This window comes from Pogoniulus pusillus, chromosome 14, assembly GCF_015220805.1.
Source record: "Pogoniulus pusillus isolate bPogPus1 chromosome 14, bPogPus1.pri, whole genome shotgun sequence".
Lineage (NCBI taxonomy): Eukaryota > Metazoa > Chordata > Aves > Piciformes > Lybiidae > Pogoniulus > Pogoniulus pusillus.
In genome coordinates this window covers 21,135,707-21,158,698 of record NC_087277.1, presented here as the reverse complement: position 1 = coordinate 21,158,698, position 22,992 = coordinate 21,135,707, and the positions used below count along the sequence as shown (strand labels likewise).

Genomic DNA, 22,992 nt, shown 5'->3' with positions numbered 1-22,992 from the left:
CCAGGCAACCAGCAAGAGAACAAGGGGACACAGTCTCCAGTTGTGCCAGGGGGAGTCTAGGCTGGATGTTAGGAGGAAGTTGTTGCCAGAGAGAGTGATTGGCATTGGAATGGGCTGCCCAGGGAGGTGGTGGAGTCGCCATCCCTGGAGGTGTTGAAGAACAGACTGGATGAGGCACTTGGTGCCTTGGTGTAGTTGATTGTACAGGGCTGGGTGCTAGGTTGGACTGGCTGATCTTGGAGGTCTCTTCAAAGCTGGTTGATTCTATGATTCTAAATCCTAATCTTCACACTTCAGTAATAAACTTAAACCTGCAAATAACAAAGTCTGAGGTTATCAGCAGGAGTGCATGAACTGAGATGGGAAGTACCTCCTCTGGTTACTTACAGCTTCTTGAAATAATGAACAGTCATGGGCTCATCTTCTGCTGACATTTTCAATCCATTAATTATTTTATGCTGAACTTTAAAACTGGCATTTAAGGACGAGCAGTGCCTTTCTAAGGAGCTTGCTTTTTGTCATCATTAAGTCAGTGTTCTTGAAAATGAGAATCTATGATTCTATGATTCAGAAAATCACTTGCCATGGTAGTGTGTGTGGCTACAGGAGTCTCTTCAAAGACCAACGAAGGGCATTGGTAAATCTGGATTGAAAGCTTTGAAACCTCATGGGTGCTGGCTGAGCCTCCTTACTTAGGCTAGGATCCTTTCTGCTCACTTGTAAAACTGTAAAAAGGGCAGGACTAAATTGTTATGTTCTCTATCCCTTTTCCCATATCATCCTAAGGAAAATCTTCCTGGAATCCAAATACTTCTCTTTTTTAAATGACATTTGTATGACCCATTAGCCAAAGGTCTTGTCAATTCCATGAACTCAACTTAGAGACGCTCACAAAGGAAGATTCATTGTCTGTTTTAAGCTGAAAAGTACATCTTGTCTGCTCAATTGAGCCTTGACATTACCCTTTTTATTTCAGGTGATGATTTACTCTCTGAACCTGTCTGTTACAATTGCCTTAATTCTATGCTGTAGAAGTGCTATTGTATTATAATAGAGGCTTATAAACAAGTTAATCATTTGAGGTTGCAAATTAAGAGATTTATTGTATTACCTCTTTGCTGTGATACCAGAACTGCTGCCAATCTTTGCTTCTCCTATTTTGGGGTATTCCCTCTTCTTGAATATGTCAATTTCTGTTGAGAATTACTGCTAGTATTTACCATTTCAAGAGTCTGCTTTGCAAGCAATGACACTGTGTGAGGGAAATCTGGGTTCCTAGCCATCCATATTGACTTCAAATGTATTGGCACATGAACTGCTCATCTCTCTTTCTTTCCTTGTGCTGATAGCACAGAAGTAAAAACACCGAATTGCAAGGGAATTTGTACTTTTGTTTAACTCTGTGGAGTGTCCTGTGTTGATGCTAAACATGTAAGCCCACTTTAACCAAGGTAAGACCACCAAGTTTCTTATATGCTAAGTTAATATGCAGTAAATTTCAAAGGTTCACAGATTGCATTGAGTTGGAAGGGACCCTCAAAGGTCTTGTCCAATCCCCCTGCAGTCAGCAGTGACACCTCCAGATAAATCAGGATGCCCAGGGCAGGACAATACTATCTAATGCAGATCACAGAGGAACACATCCAGATAGGCCTTCAAAGGCTCCAGAGAAGGAGACCACAACCTCTCTGGGAAGCCTGTTCCAGTGCTCTGGGACCCTCACAGTAAAGAAGTTCCTGCTTGTGTTGCAGCAGAACCTCTGTTGCTGCAGCTTACACCTATTGTCCTTGTCCATGGAATGTTCAGTTAGGAGCTCTGTGAGCGTGTGGGGGGCAGTTTTCAGAGATGCATAGCTACCTTGTAAATGGGGGGGATTAGAGCACTGCAATGATACTGGCCATCCATGACTCAGAGCAGTGAATGAAAGCCAAATCACTCCACTGTCCATGAAAACGAGTGTGGTGTTCTCCACAATGGGCCATGGTTTGTGCCACAGCTGCCGGTCAGGTGGCAGTGGTGAACTTGTACTGCTTAGGTTTGTGTGTCAGCAAACACCACATTCATTATGTCATTGGGTTTTGAAGGTACTCATATTTACCCTACTTGATTTGTTCACTATTAGTGTAAATCTGCTATTTTGTGCTTTAAAATGAGTAGAAAATCACCTCCTTTGATTTGAATACTAAGCCCTGTGTTCATTTTTAACTTTTGGATCCACAGGTTGCATCGAGTTGGAAGGGACCCTCAAAGGGCATCTTGTCCAACGCCCCCCACAGTCAGCAGGGACACCTCCAACTCAGCAGACAGCCCAGGGCCACATCCAGCCTGATCTTGAATGTCTTCAGGGACAGGTCCTCAGCCACATCCCCAGGCAACCTCTTCCAGCGTTCCACCACTCTCACTGTAAAGAAATTCTTCCTTCTTCTGTCCATCCTAAATCTATCCTGTTGCAGTTTCAAACCGTTGCCTCTTGTCCCATCACTGCAAGCTCTTTGCAAAAGCTCTTTCCCTGCCTTCCTGTAGGTCCTCTTCAGATACTGAAAACTTTAATTTGTACCTATTTAAACCACAACAGGCTAAAATTTTTACAGAATACTTAATTGTAGTTCGTAGGGCAAAGTTTTGGAGCATTTGCTATTTTGAGTGCTTATTTGAATAGTTGTAATAAAAACTGTACTTTTAGACAGTAAAGTGGTCAGTAGCCTCAGTAAATTGGATCCCAGGTAGCTAGGAGCTAGGAGTCAGTCACTTGCTGTTTTTAGCAGGAGTATGGCATAGCTGCACTGCCTCATACTCATTTTTGTGCAGGCTACATTTTACTTTCAATCTTTGGTTTGCTTACTAGATGCCTACCAGAAGAAGGAAGCTTGCAGCCTTCCCTATCATCACCCCTTTTATTATACCAAGTCTCCTTCTGCCTGAGCTCTGACACTTTGTAAGAGCTCTGCCCAGGAGTGCTTTAGGGACTTGGAAACCTGGAGTTTTTAGAGCAGTTTCAACCCATAGCTGCTACACTTGGGTTTGCTCTGCCATACCATACACCTTTGCTGGAAATGGGGATTTAAATTGCTGTCTTTTAGTCCAAGTTTTATTTATGAGAAGTCACTGCAGGAAGCATCCTGCCTGTGGGGTACTGGGGCCTGCTTTCTGTGAGCCAGCTGGTGGGCAGCAGCAGTAGTAGAATGGTGGCTTCAGAGCACATCTGCAACAGCTAACTTTAGGCATGTTCAGGCAGACAGAATCCAGTTTCTCTGGTGACTTTTTGTCAAAGCATTTTAAACTCTCTATCTTCCACTGTAATGGTTTTAGCAAGCAGTCACATCATATTTTTGCATAGAAGCCAGGGATTTTTTTTTGTCCTTTACACTTTTGTAATGTTAAAATAAGGCAAAATCCAGGCTGTCAAGTGCATGGGATGAATAATAACAATCATTTATTGTACTAATAGGCAGATTTGCTGTTCCTTCACTTAACAAACACAATTATATTTCACATTGCATAGAGAAAGGAGGAGAATAAGCAGGTGAGAAGTTAAATCACTGTGCATGGAGTAGGAGTAAAGTGGTGAGAATGAGCTAGATTCATCTTTAATTTTTATGAATTTGTTTTCTCAGCAAGACCCCATCTGGCACCACCTACTCCTTTATTTTCCAGGGCTCACACTGGAGAGATCCCAGGGCCACTAGGCCATTCCTGAAATAGTACTGAGTTGCCTGAGTTCACCTGAGGAATTCAAGGATTCATTTTAGTGACTGCAATCTGGAAGGACTTGAGCCTGATCATTTGAGACACATTCACACAAATGCATTTGCTTCTGCTTGTTTCAAAAGACACAGAGATGCAGCTGAGAAGCTGTATACAGCTAATAAGCTAACCTGGAACTGCTTCTGACATGGTTGTAAGTGGAGGCAACAGATTTCATTCACTTGCAGACACAGCCCAGTTTCCCTCCCACACCAGTACATGCCTGGATATTCTTGGAGTTGTCTCTCCTAAGATTGCTGTGAAGTAAAAAGGGAGCCAGGCTAAAAGTATTAAGCTGAATGAGAACAGGGCTGTTTTCATAGTAGAGTTCCCATTTAAAAATAGCCTAAAAAGCAGAGCCCACCATGTAAACTGAATCACTAAATTGGTATCAAATCTGTGCTAGATTTTTCTTTGTTTAGTGTTACATTTTAATACTAATATTATAGACAGCAATCCACTGTAAGATCCAAGGAGGCACCCTTTTTTTTTTTTTAAGAGTTGTGGTTTGTTCTTTTTTTCTTCACATAGTACAGAGAGGGGAGGAAAAAAAAAAAGAAGGAATCCAGGAGATAGACAGACTAGACACCAACAATCTTAGGATATTAAATTTAATTATAGATTACACAGAATATGATGTAAAAACAGCAATTTACTAGAATAATTATAACCTGCAAAATGTGAAAATAGTTTAGAAAATGGATTGTCATATTCTCTGACACAGCAAATAGTCATGAAAGGTACACTTACGATATCATATGTTACTCTGTGTATGAACTATACTACCTGTCATTTAGCCAAGATTCCAAGACAGATTAAAGGCCTTTATTTCTGAAGTGCCTATGTTTAAATTCAGTAAAGTTAAACAGCTAGATTGAAAAACACTCTATTCTTTTGTCAGCTACTGCGTGGAGACCTATCCCAGATAAATGCTTTGTCTATATGCTATGAGTTCATAAAGAGAAGAGTAATTGGAAAACTGCAGAGAGCACACACCTGTAGGTGAATGGTTTGACAACTGTAGATATTTCTTATTGCCTTGTTGGCATGTCTGATTTCCAGAACTGAACATCTCTTTCCTTATCCCAGACCTAGGTTGTATTTAATCCAAATTCCCATTTTGCATTTCAAAACACTAAAATTAGTTGTACTGGGGAAAGATGCCTGTAGACTTTTTTTTGTCACGTAGTTGAACAAGAAATGTTGCAAGTGTCAAAGGATATGATGACCACAGCAATGTCAGCAGGTTTAAATCTGTTTTTCCAGCTGTGTTTATGAAAGAAAAAAAACAAAACAACAAAGAAACAAACCAGAACCAAAACCAACCCCAACATATTTTAGTGTCTTTTTGAATATACAGACTGGCCCAAACGTAGACATTCTCTTTATCAATCTTATTGTTACAAAAACTGTACATTACAAACAGTATAGAAACAAACTGAAAGGAATGTGCCACACGTCCTGGCTAATTTTCTATATGCAGTTTAAAAATACAGCCTACTCCCTTACAGTGCACAGTTATTGTGTAGATAGAGTACATCACTAGTTAAGTGGACATGAGAGAAGAGTTCTAGTTTTCCTCAGCACAGAGAATAAGAGCCAGCTCCGCTCGGTAAAGCTTTCCTCCATCAGACAAGGCCATGATGCTTTTCTTGTATGTTGCGAGGTTGTTAATGTCTAATTCCTATTTAAAGAACAGATAAGGCTTTATAATCCTGTTTAGTTACCAGCAGGAGCAAGTTTACCTTCAGTGGCAGAAAATCAAGGGAAAAAAAAAAAACCAAACCAATAAACCCCAAAAGGATATTCTCAGCCTGTCCAACAGTGACACACTGCAAATGTTCTTCTTTTCATAGAATCAAGCAGGTTGGAAGAGACCTCCAAGATCATCCAGTCCAACCTAGCACCCAGCCCTATCCAGTCAACTAGACCATGGCACTAAATGCCTCATCCAGGCTTTCCTTGAACGGCGACTCCACCACCTCCCTGGGCAGCCCATTCCAATGCCAATCACTCTCTCTGGCAACAACTTCTTCCTAACATCCAGCCTAGACCTCCCCTGGCACAACTTGAGACTCTGTCCCCTTGTTCTGTTGATGGTTGTCTGGGAGAAGAGACCAACCCCCACCTGGCTACAGCCTCCCTTCAGATAATTGTAGACAGCAATGAGGTCACCTCTGAGCCTCCTCTTCTCCAGGCTAAACAACCCCAGCTCCCTCAGCCTCTCCTCATAGGGCTTGTGTTCCAGGCCCCTCACCAGCTTTGTTGCCCTTCTCTGGACACGTTCCGGCACCTCAACATCTCTCTTGAATTAAGGAGCCCGGAACTGGACATAGTACTCAAGGTGTGGCCTGACCAGTGTTGAGTACAGGGGCAGAATAACCTCCCTCATCCTACTGGCCACACTGTTCCTGATACAGGCCAGGATGCCATTTATTTATGTATTGTCCATATTATAGCCTGGTTAGACTGTTGATAGATGATGTCTCAGTAGCAAGCTTTTGACAGCAATCACAGCTCCCCTGGTTCATAAGTTACATTGCTGTGACTTCTGACAAGGTATTTGGATGCACTTTGACATCAGGATTCATGACTTAGAAGCTCTCTACATTTATCTTAATTGGGTGGATTAGAGTGTCCTTAAAATCCAAATTAAATGTAGTCTCTAGTGGGGGGGAAAAAAGCCCTCTAGGGTTACCTTTTTGTTCTTTTCACAGAGATCCTTCAGTAGTGCATCAAGTTCATTTTCATCTATGTAGCCATTGCCATCCTGAAAAAGAACATTAAAGAGAATTTCAAGCTTTTGTTTTTCTTATCCAAGATTTTCCACAGATTCAGAAAATAAATGCCAGCTATGCCACTAGTAAAATGGCTTTTGAGGACTTACTTGATCATACATCTCAAAGGCTTTATTGAATTCTTTTGCACACATTTTGACACCCTAAATGCCAAAAGGGGGAAAAAAGGAAAAGAACTCCATTAATGACACCAGTTCTGTGTGATGGTAACAAGTAACCTTAAGAATGTGAATATTCATACCTGAAATTTAATAAGGAAATTTTCCTGTACAGGGAGTAGTCTTTGGACAAAGAAAAAAGAAAAGAACAAAACAAAAGTCAAAATGGTTAACTTTTTTCCATAGCAGCAACTGCTACATGATACTTGTGAAGAGAGACAGAAGACATACCTGGCCAGTTCAGTCAGCTCCAGCTTTCCATCATTGTTTGCATCAAACATCCTAAGCTGAAAGAATACATAATTTTACATTGCTACTCAAAATTAGTCAATAATGAAGAAACCACTTTTTTTCTTTTTTAAGATTTAAATACAGAGACATTTGGCTTTTATTCCATGCTGAAAGGATGGCTCCAAGTTTTGATCTGTCACATCTGCTGTGTAATACACTTACTGAGAGTGCTGAAGATGTCACAGTAGTTAATTCTACTGCAAAAGCCTGATAAGAAACCAGATGGACAATTATGATTAACCTACTGCAAGGTAGCTTTCAACCTGCTAGAGTGATGGATATCCCATCTGAGAACTGTGCATTTGTAAATGGGAGGAGGGCTGACATGGTAACATTTTGTTTTTGACTTCCTATCACAGTCTGATAATAGCATCATTATCCTCTTTTCATCAAGGTGAAACAACGGTGGAGTGAAGTTCAAATGAATCCAAGACATTCAATTCCTTAGCACATAACAGACATTTCATTCAGCTGGCTGCAAGGTCTAGATGTTTAAATTAGTGATTGCATCCTCTTTCTACCATGTGTTTCAAGAAGGGAGTGAAGAGATCACACCTTCTTGATGGTATGAAAATGGGGAAGTAAATATCTTCAGATAGTTATAATTAAATTACAGGAATAAATATAGTGATGCAATTTAGCACAATAAGTGAATGCCACATCTAATAATTTTTAATCACCCCATTGCATTAAAGTGCTGTCCTCTGAGGCCTTGAAAGGATGAGCTCCTGCTGCTTGTGAAGCATGAGCTTGTATACATTATTAGAAGTAGACAGAGATACTGCACCTGCATGGGACTTCCTCCCCTGGTTTTTATGTGTGTATAGTCCCATTTTTCTTCTTTCAAGTATTATTTTGCCTTTGCTTGTATGAAAGAGTCACAAAAGCAGCCAGCTGCACAAAACGTTGTTAGGCATTGTACTGAAAACACAACCACCCACTCTCCATCCCATCACTTTCAATCACAGTAATTTTGGATGTAATTTTAGGAGAAGAGGAAAAGACATCCTGTACTAGGTGTGTATCCTTTTCAAGACACAATTAATGCCATGGAAAAAAGACCTCATTTCCCTTGGTTAATACACAATGAACGTCAAAGGAGACCAGAAAAGAGACCTATTCTATAAGCACATATTTCTATCTAACCCCCTGGTTCTTTTTAATGCTTCCTTTCCTTATGTGAAAGCATCTGCCTTGCCCACATCTCTCATGTGAGGAGCTTTGCATTTAGGGGAGGTAAGCAGTGGCAGCTGTGAAATCAACATATTCTGTATTTTGATGGGCTGTTAGTGGCTGACTGTGCCTGCCTACAGCCACTCAGGGCTGTATATTTTCTAACTGTCTTCTTTTCTTCTTCCTGAGGAGATAAGTGGACAGCTGGCCTTAGCTGTTATTTTTCCTTATTGCTGTTATTTTTTTATCATTGTGTCTCTCTACAGAGGTCAGAACTTAGAGCACATTTTAAGATGAAGGTCTAAAAGCTCTCTGGATGAAAAGAATACAGGTTATCTTCACTGGTGAATAAAGAGTGACAATTAAAGGTGAGTGGTTACATTGGTACATTAAACCAGCCACTGTTTCCCAGGAGAAACACAACCTTTATCAGCCATTCTCAGGCCAGTGTGAGGGCTGGTGGATTCACCTAGCACATTGTTGCCAGCTGAAATGATGTTAAGATAAAACCAAGCTGGTAAAACAAAACAAAACAAAATGGAGTATTACACATTTCCTAAAGGCAAGAATTTGGAGTTGTTATTGTTTTTTACTTGACATGTCCACTCAGAAGCCAATACTGGTGATTACCATGGAGCAGTATGGTGGTAGGACAGAAGAAGGGCTCCAAGGACTGGGCTAATTTAAGGCCAGGAAAGCAACAGCTTTGCTCTAGTGTTTATCTACAAGATCAATTCCTCCTTCTTGAAGGAGGGGACAAGGAAAGTTTAAGATGTTTGTCCATCTGATAAGCCACCATGCAGGGAAGGCTTTTAAGACAAGATAGAGGCACTACAGCACTGTAAGAACACAAAGCATGCAAAGTAACCCCAAATTAATTTGATCTAAACATAACAGTGTGGTAACGACAGGGACAATGTTTTCTGCTATGAATTGTGAAGACTTGAAACTAACAGCAGAAGGAAGAAGAACAGGGGACAACACTATGGTATGGTTTAATAGCATCCAAATATTACACAAGTATCAATAAGATACAGAATTCCTGAGTATTTTCTTTCTTAAGCAGCACTAAAAACTGCCCACAAATCTCTGTAGCAGCAGCAGTAATAGTTGCAGTGCTAGACACCAGAGCTGTCTCTCTGTTGAAATGTTAGCCTGATTAGGACCTGGTGGGGCTCCAAGTCGTTTGGAACCTTCCAGTGCCTAAAGGTAAACAGAATTTGAGTTAATTCAGCCTTGATGAAGTACGTTTGTAAATTAGCTTACCATTATTTCCGTATATTCTGTTAACTTTGAGTCTTCAATCTGCTTATTTGCTTTCTGTAATAAATCTTTCAAGAAGCTCTGTTAAATAAATAGAAGAGTAATAGGTGAATTTTTACCTGCAGTACAAAATGCTCAACTTGCCAGCTTCAGAGCAAAGTAATGGGAAATGCTATTTTACACATACTTGACTATTTACTGATGAAGTTCCAAATAAGTATGAAAAGAAGTCACCATCAACAAATTAAACAGTTTATTTTGATCAGCTCAGGTGTGTGGCACAGAAAGAAAACTTTCTGTGCTGTATGCCACTCCTTGTACTGTGAATTTGGACAAAAAGGGTTTGTTTTTCTGGCATACCGCTTCCTAATCAGCTCCATCACTAGGCTAAACTAATTAATCTTGAGTCTCCTCGAAAGCTTGGGTGCTTAATCACTTCTTGCAGAAAAGATAAATGATTAATCATGTTCTCTCTATGTCTCTGGCAGCCCCTGATGCTAGAAGTGGATGTTAACCTACATGGCTCCTCCCTACCTTGCATTTCAAACGCATGCAGCCAGTTTCACTGCATTTCCTTGAATGAGAATTTGATGTAGTATCATCACTTGAAACATCACCTGGTTTGAGCTCAAAACAATAAGGTTGTTTCCACTCATTCAGTGGTTTAAATTTCTGTACTAGCTCTATGACATTAAAATAAAAAAAAAAAAAAAGGAGAAATATATCAATTTATTGGACAAAGGCATTACAAGACCCACAATGTCTGTGTGCCTGTCAATGCTCAATGAAGTGCATAATTACTGTCACCACTTTGACAGTCATTATCTTTGTGGAACTTTGTGCCACGTTTCAAGACACAAAATGGCAAAGCTCATAAGAAAATCTATTTGTACAAAGATGACAATCTTGAACTTCAGTGCACCCACATCTACAGCCATTTAGGGCCAGGTTGGATGAGGCTGTGGCCAGCCTGATCTAGGGTAGGGTGTCCCTGCCCATGGCAGGGTGGTTGGAATTAGATGATCCTTGTGGTCCCTTCCAACTCTGACTGATTCTATGACCAATACCACCTGTAGCTCTTCTCGTCTGATGCCCTCCATGGTGGGGGGCCTTCTTGGTACCCTGTAGGGAGAGACCATGGCTCAAATGGTGTAAATGGACATTACAGAAACATTCTTTGATCTTGTGTGCTTTGATGGAAAATAGAATTGGAAAGGACACTGATAGGCTATCCAGTCCATCTGCATGTCTCACTAAAGGATTATCTACATCCTGAGCTACTGTCTGATCCGAGCTATTGCCAAACCTTTCCTAACTGCAAGCAGTGATTTGGAGCCTGCCTCCCCCTTAGACAATGGATTCCACTGCTGTTGCTATTGTTAGAAAGTTTTCCTGATTTCCAGCTTAAATTTCTCTTATAAAGTTGTAAGTGGGTGTGCTCCTCACATAACAAATACTTTAAATGCTTGAGCTTGTCAAGAAGTACTGCTCTAAAGATAGAACTGGGCATTTCTGTCTTATTTTCAACATGTTAAAGCTTGCTTCTCTGAGGCCAGCAAGTAAGAGGGGACCATTAGAGATCCAGTTATAATATCTTCACTTTTCAGCCAGTCCTCAATCAGCCCCACCTTTTAAAATCTATTTTACACTATAGCAGCCATCAATACTCCTTAGGGTGCTGCCTAACAGATGGAGAGTTCTGAAGTGCTACATCCCTGTGTGGCCTCTTCCCGATTCCACCAAGCAGCCTGCTACTACCAGCCAGCATAGGAATGGGTTTGTCTGCCTGAGGGTACAATAATGTATCAAGTGCAACTGAACTGTGGAAAGCAGCACCTTTTTATTCAGAGCCTGTTGTATGTGGGTGTCTGTCCTACAAGGAAAAGCTGAGAGACTTTTCAGCCTGGAGAAGAGTGGGATCAGGAGGTATTACAGCTGAGGACACAAATTGGATGGACTCAGGCTGGTACCCAGCGACAGGACCAGAGGCAGTGGGTGCAAACTAAGCCACAGGAGGTTCCCTCTGAATATCAGGAAACGTATTTGTACTGTGAATATAACCTCATACTGACACAGATTAAGAATGAAGACTACACAACCTTCCTGGATAGAGATATTCAAAAGCCATCTGGATACAGCCCTGGGCAGCTGGCCCTAGGAGGTCCTGCTTGAGCAGGGACCAGATGACCTCCAGAGGTCCCTTCCAACCACTCTGTGATTCTACAGCTCTGTGATTTATCACCTACAAACTGCTGTGTTACAACTCGGGAGCTAAATTGCTCTAATTTTAAGAGTCGTTAACTCTGAGAGGCTGAGATGGCTAACGGAGGAATCTAGATTCTGCTCTTAGTTGTGCCTATTAAAGATGATACCAAAATACCACCAAGAGAACCAATTAGGGGCAACAGAACTCTATTTGCATTAGCCTGATGGTATCAGAGTGGAACCTGTAGGGCTACCTGATGCTTGAGAGAGCATGATCTGTAATTAATGGGAGTGATGCCCTTAGGAGAAAACCTTAGCAGAACAGCCCTCATCCATAACACACCAAAAAAGGAACCACATAGCTTTCAGAGGCCCATCTTGCTTTCTGAATATTTCTTACTTCTAAGCTAAGTACCAGTTACCCTGAGCCACTGGAGACAGACATTGATCTGAGCTAAAATGTGTTTTAGAAAAAACACTGGTCAGATTAGAGTTTCACTTTAAATAATTGACTGGTGACCAAAAAAACATCAGCTAAGCATATCACGTTTTGGTCGTGTTTGAAATGCAAACCCCTGCAGGGAGGGGTATTTGAAGAAACAGGCAGCAGCACCAGCTGTACTCCCGTGCCTGTTCTCATCTCATGCCTACCCATAGACAGTGGTTTACCTTGAGTTCCTCAGAATCAATGAAGCCGCTGTGGTCGCTGTCGTATTTTCTCCATGTCTGCAATCAGAATGTGAACACTTCAATGATGTATCTAAGGTGAGCAAGTCTTGGATGATGTTACAGAAGGCAGCTTCCCATACTGTACCTGCATGAAGTCTTCACTTGACTTTAGCTGCTGGCATCTGAAGAACAAGAGGAAGTTCTCTTCCGTCGGTAATATCTGAGCAAGCTGTAACAGAATTTCAGAAAGATTAACTTGTGGTTCTTCATTAGGCCAGCTGAGCCTGTTAAAGGACATGGAACCTGTTAAAAGATTATCAAGTTCTTGGTGCTTGCTTATACTGCTCTTTTGAGGGCCCAGAGGAAGCTTCATCCTGCTAGCTGAAATATTTGGACGATGCCTCTGAAAGGCTTGCAGCTCTCCTGTATTCATCAAGGTCAAACAGAAGTGAGGTCTGCAAGAAAGGAATGAGACAGCAATTTACCAAAGAGGTAGCTGCAGGGAAAAAAAGGAGGAAAAAAGTCATCCATGCAGAGTTAGTATCTGTGGTGAAAACCTGGAACTGAGACAACTTTAAAACATAACTCAAGGATGTTTAGAGGGTAAGCACGAAGGTCTGCGAATTGAGAGAGCGAAGGAAACAGACTACTCGCAGATACAGAGGAAGAAACAGTCACAGAATGTCAGGGGCTGGAAAGGACCTTGAAACCTCATCCAGTCCAACCCCCCTGCCAGAGCAGGATCACCTATACCAGATCACACAGGAACGTGTCCAGGTGGGTTCTGAATATCTCCAGAGAGGCAGAGGAACACTGACACGAAGAACATGTGTGCTAAGTAGGTAGAAAAGCACATCAAAAAGCCAGGAGGAAAAAAAAAGTGAGTAAGGGGATGGCGAGAGGTGAGCATTTGCACTGAGATGTGTTCAAGAAGAGCTATAAATACCAGAAAGAAATCAAAAGCCCTGCAAAATCAGGGGTGGTTCTTCCAATGCCTCTGCTCTACAAAGGGCTTTTTAAAAATCAGACATGATTGTACTGATTATTGAAACTGTTCATTTACTATAACTCAATTTTGGCAAGTGACAAGTGTAGGAGATGGAGACTATGCTGTATAATTTAATGTAAAATCATGATTGGTTTGTAACAAAAGCCTAATGTGTTGTTGCTTTTTTTTTCTGCCCTCACAATGTATGAAATGTGTTTTGATTAAAGAAAACTTTGCTTGAAGAATGGGCCAGCTGTGCTTACTAGGAAGAGAAAATGGAGCAAGACAGATTTCTTAGCTGCATTCTTCTATTAAAAAAAAAAAAGACATCTGCAGACTTCACAGAGTTTTGAATCAAATGTTCAATTTTCCACACTCACTTGACACCCTCAAAGCCCTCGTTCTGTCTATTTCAGTGCTGCTGCCTAATTGTTGAGGCTCTTTAATTGGGTTCCAGTAGCACCATAGGTGAGTTCAGGTCTCCTTCTTGCCCTCCAGGCACAACAAACTTATGGAGGCAGTTCTCTCTTTTCTCTAAAATTATCCGTGCAAGGAAGCAGTCATATTCTTTAAGTGCTGGTGTAACAGAAAAGACAGGTCAGAGCACTCTCCTTCCAGGCACGGTGCAGCTGATGACAGGCTGCCAGGCCCGTCAGAGCACTCCGAGTGCTTTTGCTAAATGGCTGAACACTAAGCCCAATCAACTTAAACAATGTATTTTTGTCAGCAGCTCCATTATAAATAGCACACACACGTGTGGCTAAGTGCACGTTCGTGGGTACCTAGCAGCTAAAGGTGCATAGCACAGGGCTGGCATATGGGAACGCTTCTGTATTCCCCTCCATGAGAGGGGAGCTTTGATTCTGGGAGTAAATTGGCATTCCTACTCACCAGCAAATGCTGAATGGAGGAACTGATTGTAGCAGTAAGCAGAGTTTGGGTGAAGAGACTGATTATGACAAGGGGAGAGGGTTCACATGTATGGAAATTATGAGATCTTATTTGTGGGGTCTCCATAGCTAAGTGATGAATTTTGCAAGGGCACTGTAAAGTAGTCTAAGGTGCAAGGGTAGATGTAAAACAGTGACCTTCCAAAGAACCATTAACAGCTTACTAGCGGTACCAAGCTGAGCTACAACTCTCAGCCTTTGCAAGTCTTGGGAGAAAGCACAGGTTTCTACATTACAAAGATAATAGTAGTTCAATATCCAGTATCAGCCCAGGTTTCTGCCAAAAAATGATTTTTGTGTTTTCTTTCTCTTGTACTGTTCAGCATCACAGAAACAAAACAGTAAAGGAAAGTCCAATTCTCCAAGCTCATGCACCAGATAGCATTACATGGCTTTGTTTGATGAAAAGCTCTGAACTGTTAAGGAGTGAGGGGATCATAAGTAAACTGACCCAACTTCTCAGGCCCAGTTATGCCACTACAGAGAGAAAATATGAAAGTATTGTGCTATTTCTAATGGCTTCTTCATTGGAAGTGAAGACAAGCACAGGGGGACCTGTGTGAGCATGTTTGAGGAAGAATGCGGACCCTTACGCGTTGGAGCGTGGCAGCAGCAGCAGTTTAGTGGACGTTTCTGTGAGCTGGCTGCTGCTCTTATGGAGAAAATCAGGTGTTTCTGCATCATGAGTAGTACAGAAAAAACACAGAGACTAGTCTGGCTTGACTCCTCTGCTCAGCTTCAGGCTGATGTATGTCTTTATAGGTTACCTTGCAGGAAAAAAGTGCTCACATTGTTTAAAACAACACCAGAAAGTTTTTTTTTCTAGAAACCCCTCTCTAAGTTAATTCTGTTGGTAATTAATGGTATTTAAAATTCCCTCCACCTCAAACAGTCATTTTGTTCTTTAAAATCCTATAACAGAGACCAGGAGTACAAAGAATATTTTAGGCTAATAAGTAGCTCTTTTTATGGCAGCAGTAAGCCTCCAATAATTTGAATGTAGAATTACTGCAGTCCTCAGCTGTGAAACCTCGGGCTTAGCATCCACATTTTGGTGAAAGCACTGGTCTGAATGAGTACAAAAGGTGAATAAAAGGTCCCTTACACAACGCCAAGGAAGAGGACACGTCTCCCTTTAGCTGGAGGGCACTGGATAAAAGCTGGTGAGCTAACTGCAGTGTGCTTGCAAAGGCAGAATCCACACTTGGTCTGAACTGAAAGGGGGAAAAAAAAGCCACCCAGGCTTCCTCTATCTCAGTCACTAGGACTTCCCTGAAAACTCATTATTCTCTATTGATAATGATGGCTGGGATTATAACATAATACTGTTATTAGCAGCATTCACACACTCCCATAGGAAAAAACCTCTTTGATGCATTACTGGAATTACTGCACTTTTCATTTATAAGAAAAGAGAATCAAATTCAAATGCTAACTTTAATATTATCCTGCTCTGCATGTGCAACGTGTTTCATCTTGAGTCCCATCAGCACTTTCCAAATCAAGCTTCATGCTGATGTGAGTGTAACAAAATATAGCTATTCAGTTAGGAAAAGTGCTATATTAAGGGAGAAAGTCCCTGCAGTCGCTGAACTGAGTACTGTCACTATTCAATCGCTTCCGTGGAAGCTGAGCATGCATGGAACTTCACTGGGGGTGGTGAGCACTGTGCAGTATCAGTCCCTATCAAATGTGCTCCTCTTCAACAATTAGGTCAACTGCAGAATCAGGAACCAAGCTTGAAAGATAAAACTTTCCATTATCCCTCTTATGCAAAGAAATGGTCTTTTTTAAAGGCATTTGCATAGATTCATAAATATTAAATGAAATAGGCTTCCTCAATATCAAATCAATAAGCATTTGTTAGTCCAAACCCCCAAAATTATTTAGTCTGGATAGGCAATTGGTCTTTTTAGGTGCAGAATTATTTGATCAATGCTAAATATTGTCAAAAGAAGCATTAAAATAATTAATTACAGCTGTAAGTGAAACTGTAATTCCATGGTAGTTTGTTATCTTTACATATGCATGCATCTACTTTAAGTAAAATATATGCAGTGCAGACCCATGACAGGGGAGAAAAGACACTGAAATGATTGATTATAGCAGCAGTGATACTTCCTATTGACTTTTACAAATTCCATTCAGTCTTCTATTTTAAAATTAGTTACTGACCCAAAGTTGGTCACTGTAGACATTTTGCAGACCTGGCTTGTTTCCAGATCTTTCCTAATTAGCTCTACAGAGCAGATTTCTTATTATCAGGGAAATATAAAAAAAAAAAAAGGGGGGGGGGGGGGGAAGGAGCATTTCACAATAAAACTGCAGTCTCACTGCACTCAGAGTGACATAAAGGAGTCATAGCTTTAGGCTTAAAAGAGTGACTTTTCAAGCTGTAACTCAGTGAACTCTCCTTTTTGACTCGCAGCATTGAAGAGTAAAAGTGAGAGAAAACACAAAGGTTTACCCCTTCCCAGCATGCTGTCCAAATTATGCAATAGTGGAGCAGCTTTGTGTGCAGAAGGGGTTGGTTTTCTTTGCCCTCTTTAGAAAGGAATAGGGATTTTTTTCTGCCTGAAGCTGTTAAAGTTCAAGAAAGGAATTAGTAAGAAGAGCTGATCTTTCACAAGCTAGATCACAACTGCTGTTAGCATTTTGTTTAAATTTAACGTGTTAGGCTGCTCTCTTACCATATCTATGTGTTTTGTTTCTGTTTTTAGCAGAATAGCCTACATGCAGTGATCACCCAGTTGTGTTCACTTAGTGCATTATCCTCGCTATAGGACTGCTGATGGAGCATTAATTCAAAATCACTCGCAGAAAGAAATCCTATTGCCTTTCACAATTCACATCCTAAGATAGAGCTCTTCTTTGCTTTGCAGGAAAACTAAATTGATGGTGGTGCTCACTTGTGCTGAATAAAGTGTGCAAAGTTTAATGAAGTGTAGTGAAATGCCTGGAGAGACATAGGGAATACCTTTCTGTCTGGAGAAAAAAAAAACATGTTAGTGAGAAAAATACTGAAGATCTTAAGGCAGAGGAAGACATTTTCTGTGGAAGATCTTAAGTATTTACATATTATGCTCACGTTTTCCTGTGCTAAACATATTTTCTCCTAGTAAACATGCCAGTCTTTTATATGTATATAGTAACACTCTTACCTCAACTATTCCTATTTTTCCATCAGGAGTCTTCCCATATTGGTCCACAAAAGCTTTCATTTCAGGTGTTAAGTCCTACAAAGTGACAATGGGAGAACCATTACTTTACGAAACAGAGACGCACATGCGAAGTTACTTGAATATTCTATTAGCTGCCAAATAACATCCAGCATTTAATGAAGTGCTCACACTTACTGCAGCTGGATTCAAGTTTAAATGAAAGGGGAGCTTTTCTTTTTATCATGAATATTGTCATCGTGCTAAGCTTTACTTCCTAAAGAATTATGTTACAGTCAGTGTGAATGATTGGCATCTAAATAGTCAGAGCTCCTATTTTAGTTTACAGACTGAAGAAAAAGATATAAGGACAGATGTGCTGGAAGATGTGTGTAACAGCTTCTTTGTTTAAGAGCATGACAGTGAATTTCACAGGCAATTAGTAGTCAATTTTCTCAGTTTTCATTTTTAAATTAGCAACTTGAAGGCAGTTGAAACTCTTTCAAAATAAAGAACCTTTCATTGTGATACATCTGAACACCAAAATAGCCTTTCCACATCTCTGAGTGGATTTTGCCTGAACAATGGGAGCTATTTTAGCCTGAAAAGAGCTCATCATGCTATCATATTTTTCACTGTTTAGTATTTGGTTATCATAGAAACAGAGTCAAAATGTCACTGCTGAGATGTAGAGAGGCAGATTTAAGAGGGAGAAAACATTGAGCGTTACCTTAAAGCTGACAGAATAAAGCCAGCATAGTCATTCTTCATATAAATTATGGTCCCTGCTTTAGATCTGTTTTCTACTGGCTATCCTCACTTCAGGCTTTGGCAAAAGTGCCAGCCTCAGGGTGAATATCTAAATATTCGATTTCACACTTCAACTTTCCTCACTTTGGTACGAGCTGCCCTCAGCCTTCATTACTGATGAAACTTTCCACTTCGTTTGTATTGCTTACAGGTGTGAGCTGGTAAAACCATGCAACAAGAGTCAGGACAATCATTTAGTTAAACCAACAGGTACTTCTGCAGTTATAGATGAAGACACAGCAGTCTTTGAGAATTAAAGCCTTAGCTGCTGTAATAGATCTGAATATATAGAACCTAAGTGGTTCTCTCACTGGAGACACAAGGAACCTCAGCTGCTCAAAGTCTGTTGTAGTTTGTCCCAAATTTCAACTACCAAAGCCAACTCAAATGTCAGCTCCTTATAGCTGATACAACCATGGCCCAGTATCCTATTTCTGTCAAAGTCATCCATGGCAGGTTAGTAATTTGCCATGGCTTTAATTAGAGATGTAGTTATTAATACAAAGCACTTCAATGTCACCTTTCATTTAATGATCCCAAAGTGGGGACAAGTTTGCTTAGCAGATAGAACAGAGAATTTAGACACTTGGATTTTAATTAGTCTGGTTAAATATTTCACTAATCTTTCTAACAGCAGTTCTGCAGTGCCAGAAAGTGTTCAGCCACTGAAGGGGGCACAGCCTCTTACAGGTTACTACAAACTGGATGCTTGTCCTCCAGCACACTATGCAGAATGAGCTCTTCTTTGTGTTCACCCACTTTTGAGCTACTCAGTGAGTTATCCAAGTTATGTTCCTCAAAGAAATGTTTGCAGTCCAAAAAACCTTGCCTCAATTTAACCAATCCTAGCCCTAAACTTGATGCAGAAGCAGTGCTCAACACATGAAATTAAGAAACCAGCCCTTCACAATTCTCAGCCTTTGAAATTAGGCAACTGGCCCTTCATGCCTCAGTCTCCCCTTACAGAATTTGAGGTTCTTATCCCACCAAGTGGAGCTGTAGAAAAACAATAACCTTTTTTTTTCAATATGGTTTGAAAATAGAAGGAGAGATGGCACCACAGAAACACTTATGTGTCTGTGCTCATAGGTAGCTACTGAATCACAAACTTCTGTGGAGAAATACTGTCATCATCTATATATGCAAAGAAAGTAAGAAACAAGATGTGGAATGGCTTGGCCAAGATCCAACTACTGACTCTCTGTCCATCTCTGAGTTAGTCACTTATACTCCACAGCTTCTTTTGGCAATTGACACACCTTAATAGAGAACATGTTGCATAAATGTGGGGCACAATAAGTGGAAGCTATGCTTTTGTACTGACAAGGGTTTCATCTTTCAAAAAGAGTCAGTTCTCCCAATATGTCTGGAATTCTATCAGATCAATTTGCTACCTACCATAACGCATGAAGTGTTACCAGCGAAAAGCCCTAGCCTTAAAACATCCAAATACACACCCACCCTTTGGGGCTAGCATGAATCGGGCTGCATGTTACCGCTCCACCTGAGAAAAAGCAGCTGTGAAAGTACAGGCTTACTGAGTGGATTAATAAAAGGATTAGAACCAGAACATAATTAGAACAGTTCTGCAGTTGGGAAGAATACAGGGAAATATGAAACCATCCCATGCGATGACAGAATCAATGTGATTCTCTAATGCACACAGCATGACTGATGTAGAATCCAGCTATGAAGAATGCATAATTGAATATTTCAAAAATAGTGAGCAGGAGGGTGACCTGAAATACAGAAGTTAATGATGACAAAGAAGCTTTGGGGTGTTAAAAGAAGGACAGCAGAGGAAATGGCATATAACCTACACTAGTTTCTCAATGTGTCCCTTCTGGCAAAAGAATAGAAATTCAAAGCTACTGAATTAGTATCCCGTGAGACAAGACACGAACTAATGAGATGCTTGTTTGGCAAATGAGCCTTCAAATTCAAGAATCAGCATAGATTGGAAACCTAAGATGACATATATCCATACTCCAGAGCAAACAGACCAAGCACTGAATTTGCCATTGCTGCTGTAGATTGCTCTTTTCAGCAGAACACTCCAATGAGGTTTCGATCAGAGAAAAGGGAAAGGCAAACTTCATTAAACACCTGAGCAATTCTAAAATGATGTAGTGTGAGACACAGGCAGAGGTTATTTTCTTTAAAAAAAAAAAAAAGGCATTAATAATGTCATTTATAGAAGATAAGGATAATCTTGCAAGGCTTTTCTGTGCTACTTTCAGCATCCTCTGTTTTTTAAGATGACGTGTGCACTTGCTTTGAGAGAGAAAAGAATCCAATCTTAAAATGATAGCTTTTTTTTTTTTTTAAATCAAGCTTTTAATGAATTTTTAACTGCTGAATAATGTATCTCTACTAAGGATGGCATTCATGCTAACTATACACAGGCTTTGATAATTTCTTTATGATGGACAGCCTTACGTTTCCTGCACGTTCATACTGAAAAGAGGTTTGTTCTGTTGCAATACTTGAAGGCTATTGAAGTTTTGTCTCTTTTGTCTCATTTGCTTGTTTTAAACTTATTTACACTCCAGAAAATTAAGTCCTCCACCAACATCTCTATGAAGAATTAACTGGTACCTATATTGCTAGTTTACATTCACACAAATAATAAGATACCCTTTCCTACAAAACAAACTGATTCATTTTAATTTAATAGTTTTGCATTAACTTCTGAAATATACTGCAACTTCTAAAGCAAAGTTAATTATGGGAACACCATTCCTTAATTTGGAGTTATTCTTATATGAAGTATTAATCTATTTCCCCATGCACACAGTTAAATTATAATTTTCTTTTACTTCAGAAGGATTTTAGCATAGATTCACTTAAAGTAATTCATTAGGTTATGTACTGGAGTCTGATGCTAAGTAGCCTGATTATTTTAAAGGCAATTTATTTGTTTAAAGGTTCACTTCTATCTTGACTCAAATCTTTGCATGGAATCTTTCATTTCTTTCTTTTTTACTTTTTCTCTCTGTTTTTTTCCACGCAGGGATATAATTTGGAGGAAATCAGTAATTAGCTTTAATTACTCCAGCACAGAATTGTTTTGAGAACATTATCGAAGACTGTGCTGTCCCTCTGAACAATTTAAACTACCAGGATCTGGCACTCATCCTCCTGGTGTAGAACACCGATGAAGGGCAAAAAGTGGTTTGCAGTCGGTTAGCAGTCCTCTGCAGATCTGTTTACTGACCACCAAGGGGCAGAAATGCATTTCAGCCCAAACTGCCCATTAGGTATGAAATTAAAAGAATCAAACTACCTTGAAGTGCTGGGGTTTGGGGGTTTAATTTTTTTTAGTGTCGGTAGAGCTCTGGATCAGGTAAGATTAATTGCAAGGGGATAACGTCCCATCCGAGACAACAAGATAACGTCCGTGCGATTCTTGACTTGTCTTTCTGAGCACTGTAAGAAGCACCACTTCGCAGCGTGGAAAGATGTGCGCGGGATCTGCTCTCCCGGGAGGTGACCCTGGTCTCCCCTTTCCAAAGCAGACTCACAGACGACTGTTTTTCATTTGCAACCTGCTGATTTCTTACCGAGCTACTTTCCTTTGCCTGGTGAGGCAAGTGCATGAGCCGTGTGATGGCAACAGAGAACGGAAGGAACCGGGACACTGGAGTTTGCTCAGGAAAACTCTTCTTTCCCAGAGAAGATGGAAAAGTGGGGTGAAACGTTAACCTACCAAGCCCGCCTTCTTCCGCGCCTGCTGCAGCTCCTGGATGAAGTTTTGTAGCTCCTTCCCATCCATGTACCCATTGCCTACAACAGAAAGAGTTACGGTTGCGGTCACCGCTCGCTCCGAACTTGCTCCGCTCTCCAGCGCCGGCAGGGACGTCTCCGACCCGTCTGCTCCCTCCCGGCGCAGCTGTTCTCTGCGGGCCGACCCCGACCCCAGCCCCGGCCCCTGACGGCTCCGGGGCTGTGCCCCGAGGCTGCGGGACAGCTGGCGCGGAGCGGGACCTGGGCTTGGGCCGGGGCTGCTTGCGGACGGGGAGCACTGGAGTCCCCCCATATTTCCCCCGGGCCTGACCCCGCCGCCCCCCACGCCCCTGCCGCCCCGGGGAGTGATAGGAGTCACCGTCGGAGTCGTAGTGGTGCCAGATCTCGAAGAACTGCGCGGCTGAGATCTCCACGCCCTGCAGGTGGGTCTCCGCCGTCATGGTGGGGCGCGGAGGGGCGAGGAGAAGGCGCGGGGTCACGACGGGGCGCTGTCCGCGGTGCTGACTCTGCCCGCGGCCGGCGCGGCGACGGTGGCGACGGCGGCAGCAGCGGCGACGGCTCCTCCCGCCACCGCCCAGCCGAGGGCTATTTATGGGGCTGTCCCGGCCGGGCCACTCCCCCCGGGCGCTGCCCTCCCTCTCCGCGGGCCCCGCCGCGGCCTCCCCGCCCTTTGGGGGGGGGCCGGGGTCTCCCGCCGGCGGCACCAAGGCCGGGGCCGTCCCGACGGCAGTCCCCACGGTTCAGGCCACTGGGGACAGTCACCCCGAGGCGTGAGGGTGTGCCAGTGCCAGCTGGAGGTCTCCGAGCAGAGGGAGCAGCGCTGGGTGACCCAGTAGTTGTTGCGGGTCCCTCGCTGTGGAAGAGCGTGCCCGCAAGGTGCGGGGGATGGAGGGCGAGCACGGTCTCCTAGTTTAGCCGTCGGGTTTCTGCCTGGGTAAGGGTCCTGAGTGTCAGAGCATGGCTAGGAGTGCTCCGGCACTGCAGAGCCATGTGAGACACCGTGTAGGGTGAAAGGAATCAGCTTTGAAAACGCCGTGC

At 41.9% G+C, this 22,992-nt stretch overlaps 1 protein-coding gene and 1 long non-coding RNA gene across 2 annotated transcripts; one reads left to right on the top strand and one right to left on the bottom strand.

Annotated features, from left to right (window-relative positions):
• The first annotated feature begins 679 nt into the window (after positions 1 to 679).
• LOC135181388 (uncharacterized) lies at positions 680 to 12,069 on the top strand. Its single transcript, XR_010304844.1, has 3 exons — positions 680 to 1,451; positions 8,431 to 8,532; positions 11,102 to 12,069. It is a non-coding gene; the product is annotated as an uncharacterized LOC135181388 (long non-coding RNA).
• CALB1 (calbindin 1) lies at positions 4,342 to 22,574 on the bottom strand. The gene is made up of 11 exons (XM_064154530.1): positions 22,313 to 22,574; positions 21,917 to 21,993; positions 17,401 to 17,475; positions 12,447 to 12,530; positions 12,302 to 12,358; positions 9,431 to 9,508; positions 6,932 to 6,987; positions 6,784 to 6,823; positions 6,632 to 6,685; positions 6,443 to 6,514; positions 4,342 to 5,428 (listed from the first exon to the last, which is right to left on the bottom strand). Exons 1-11 carry the CDS (start codon positions 22,392 to 22,394, stop codon positions 5,315 to 5,317), a joined length of 789 nt encoding a protein of 262 aa, XP_064010600.1. The 5' UTR covers positions 22,395 to 22,574; the 3' UTR covers positions 4,342 to 5,314.
• Between the last annotated feature and the right edge of the window lie 418 nt (positions 22,575 to 22,992).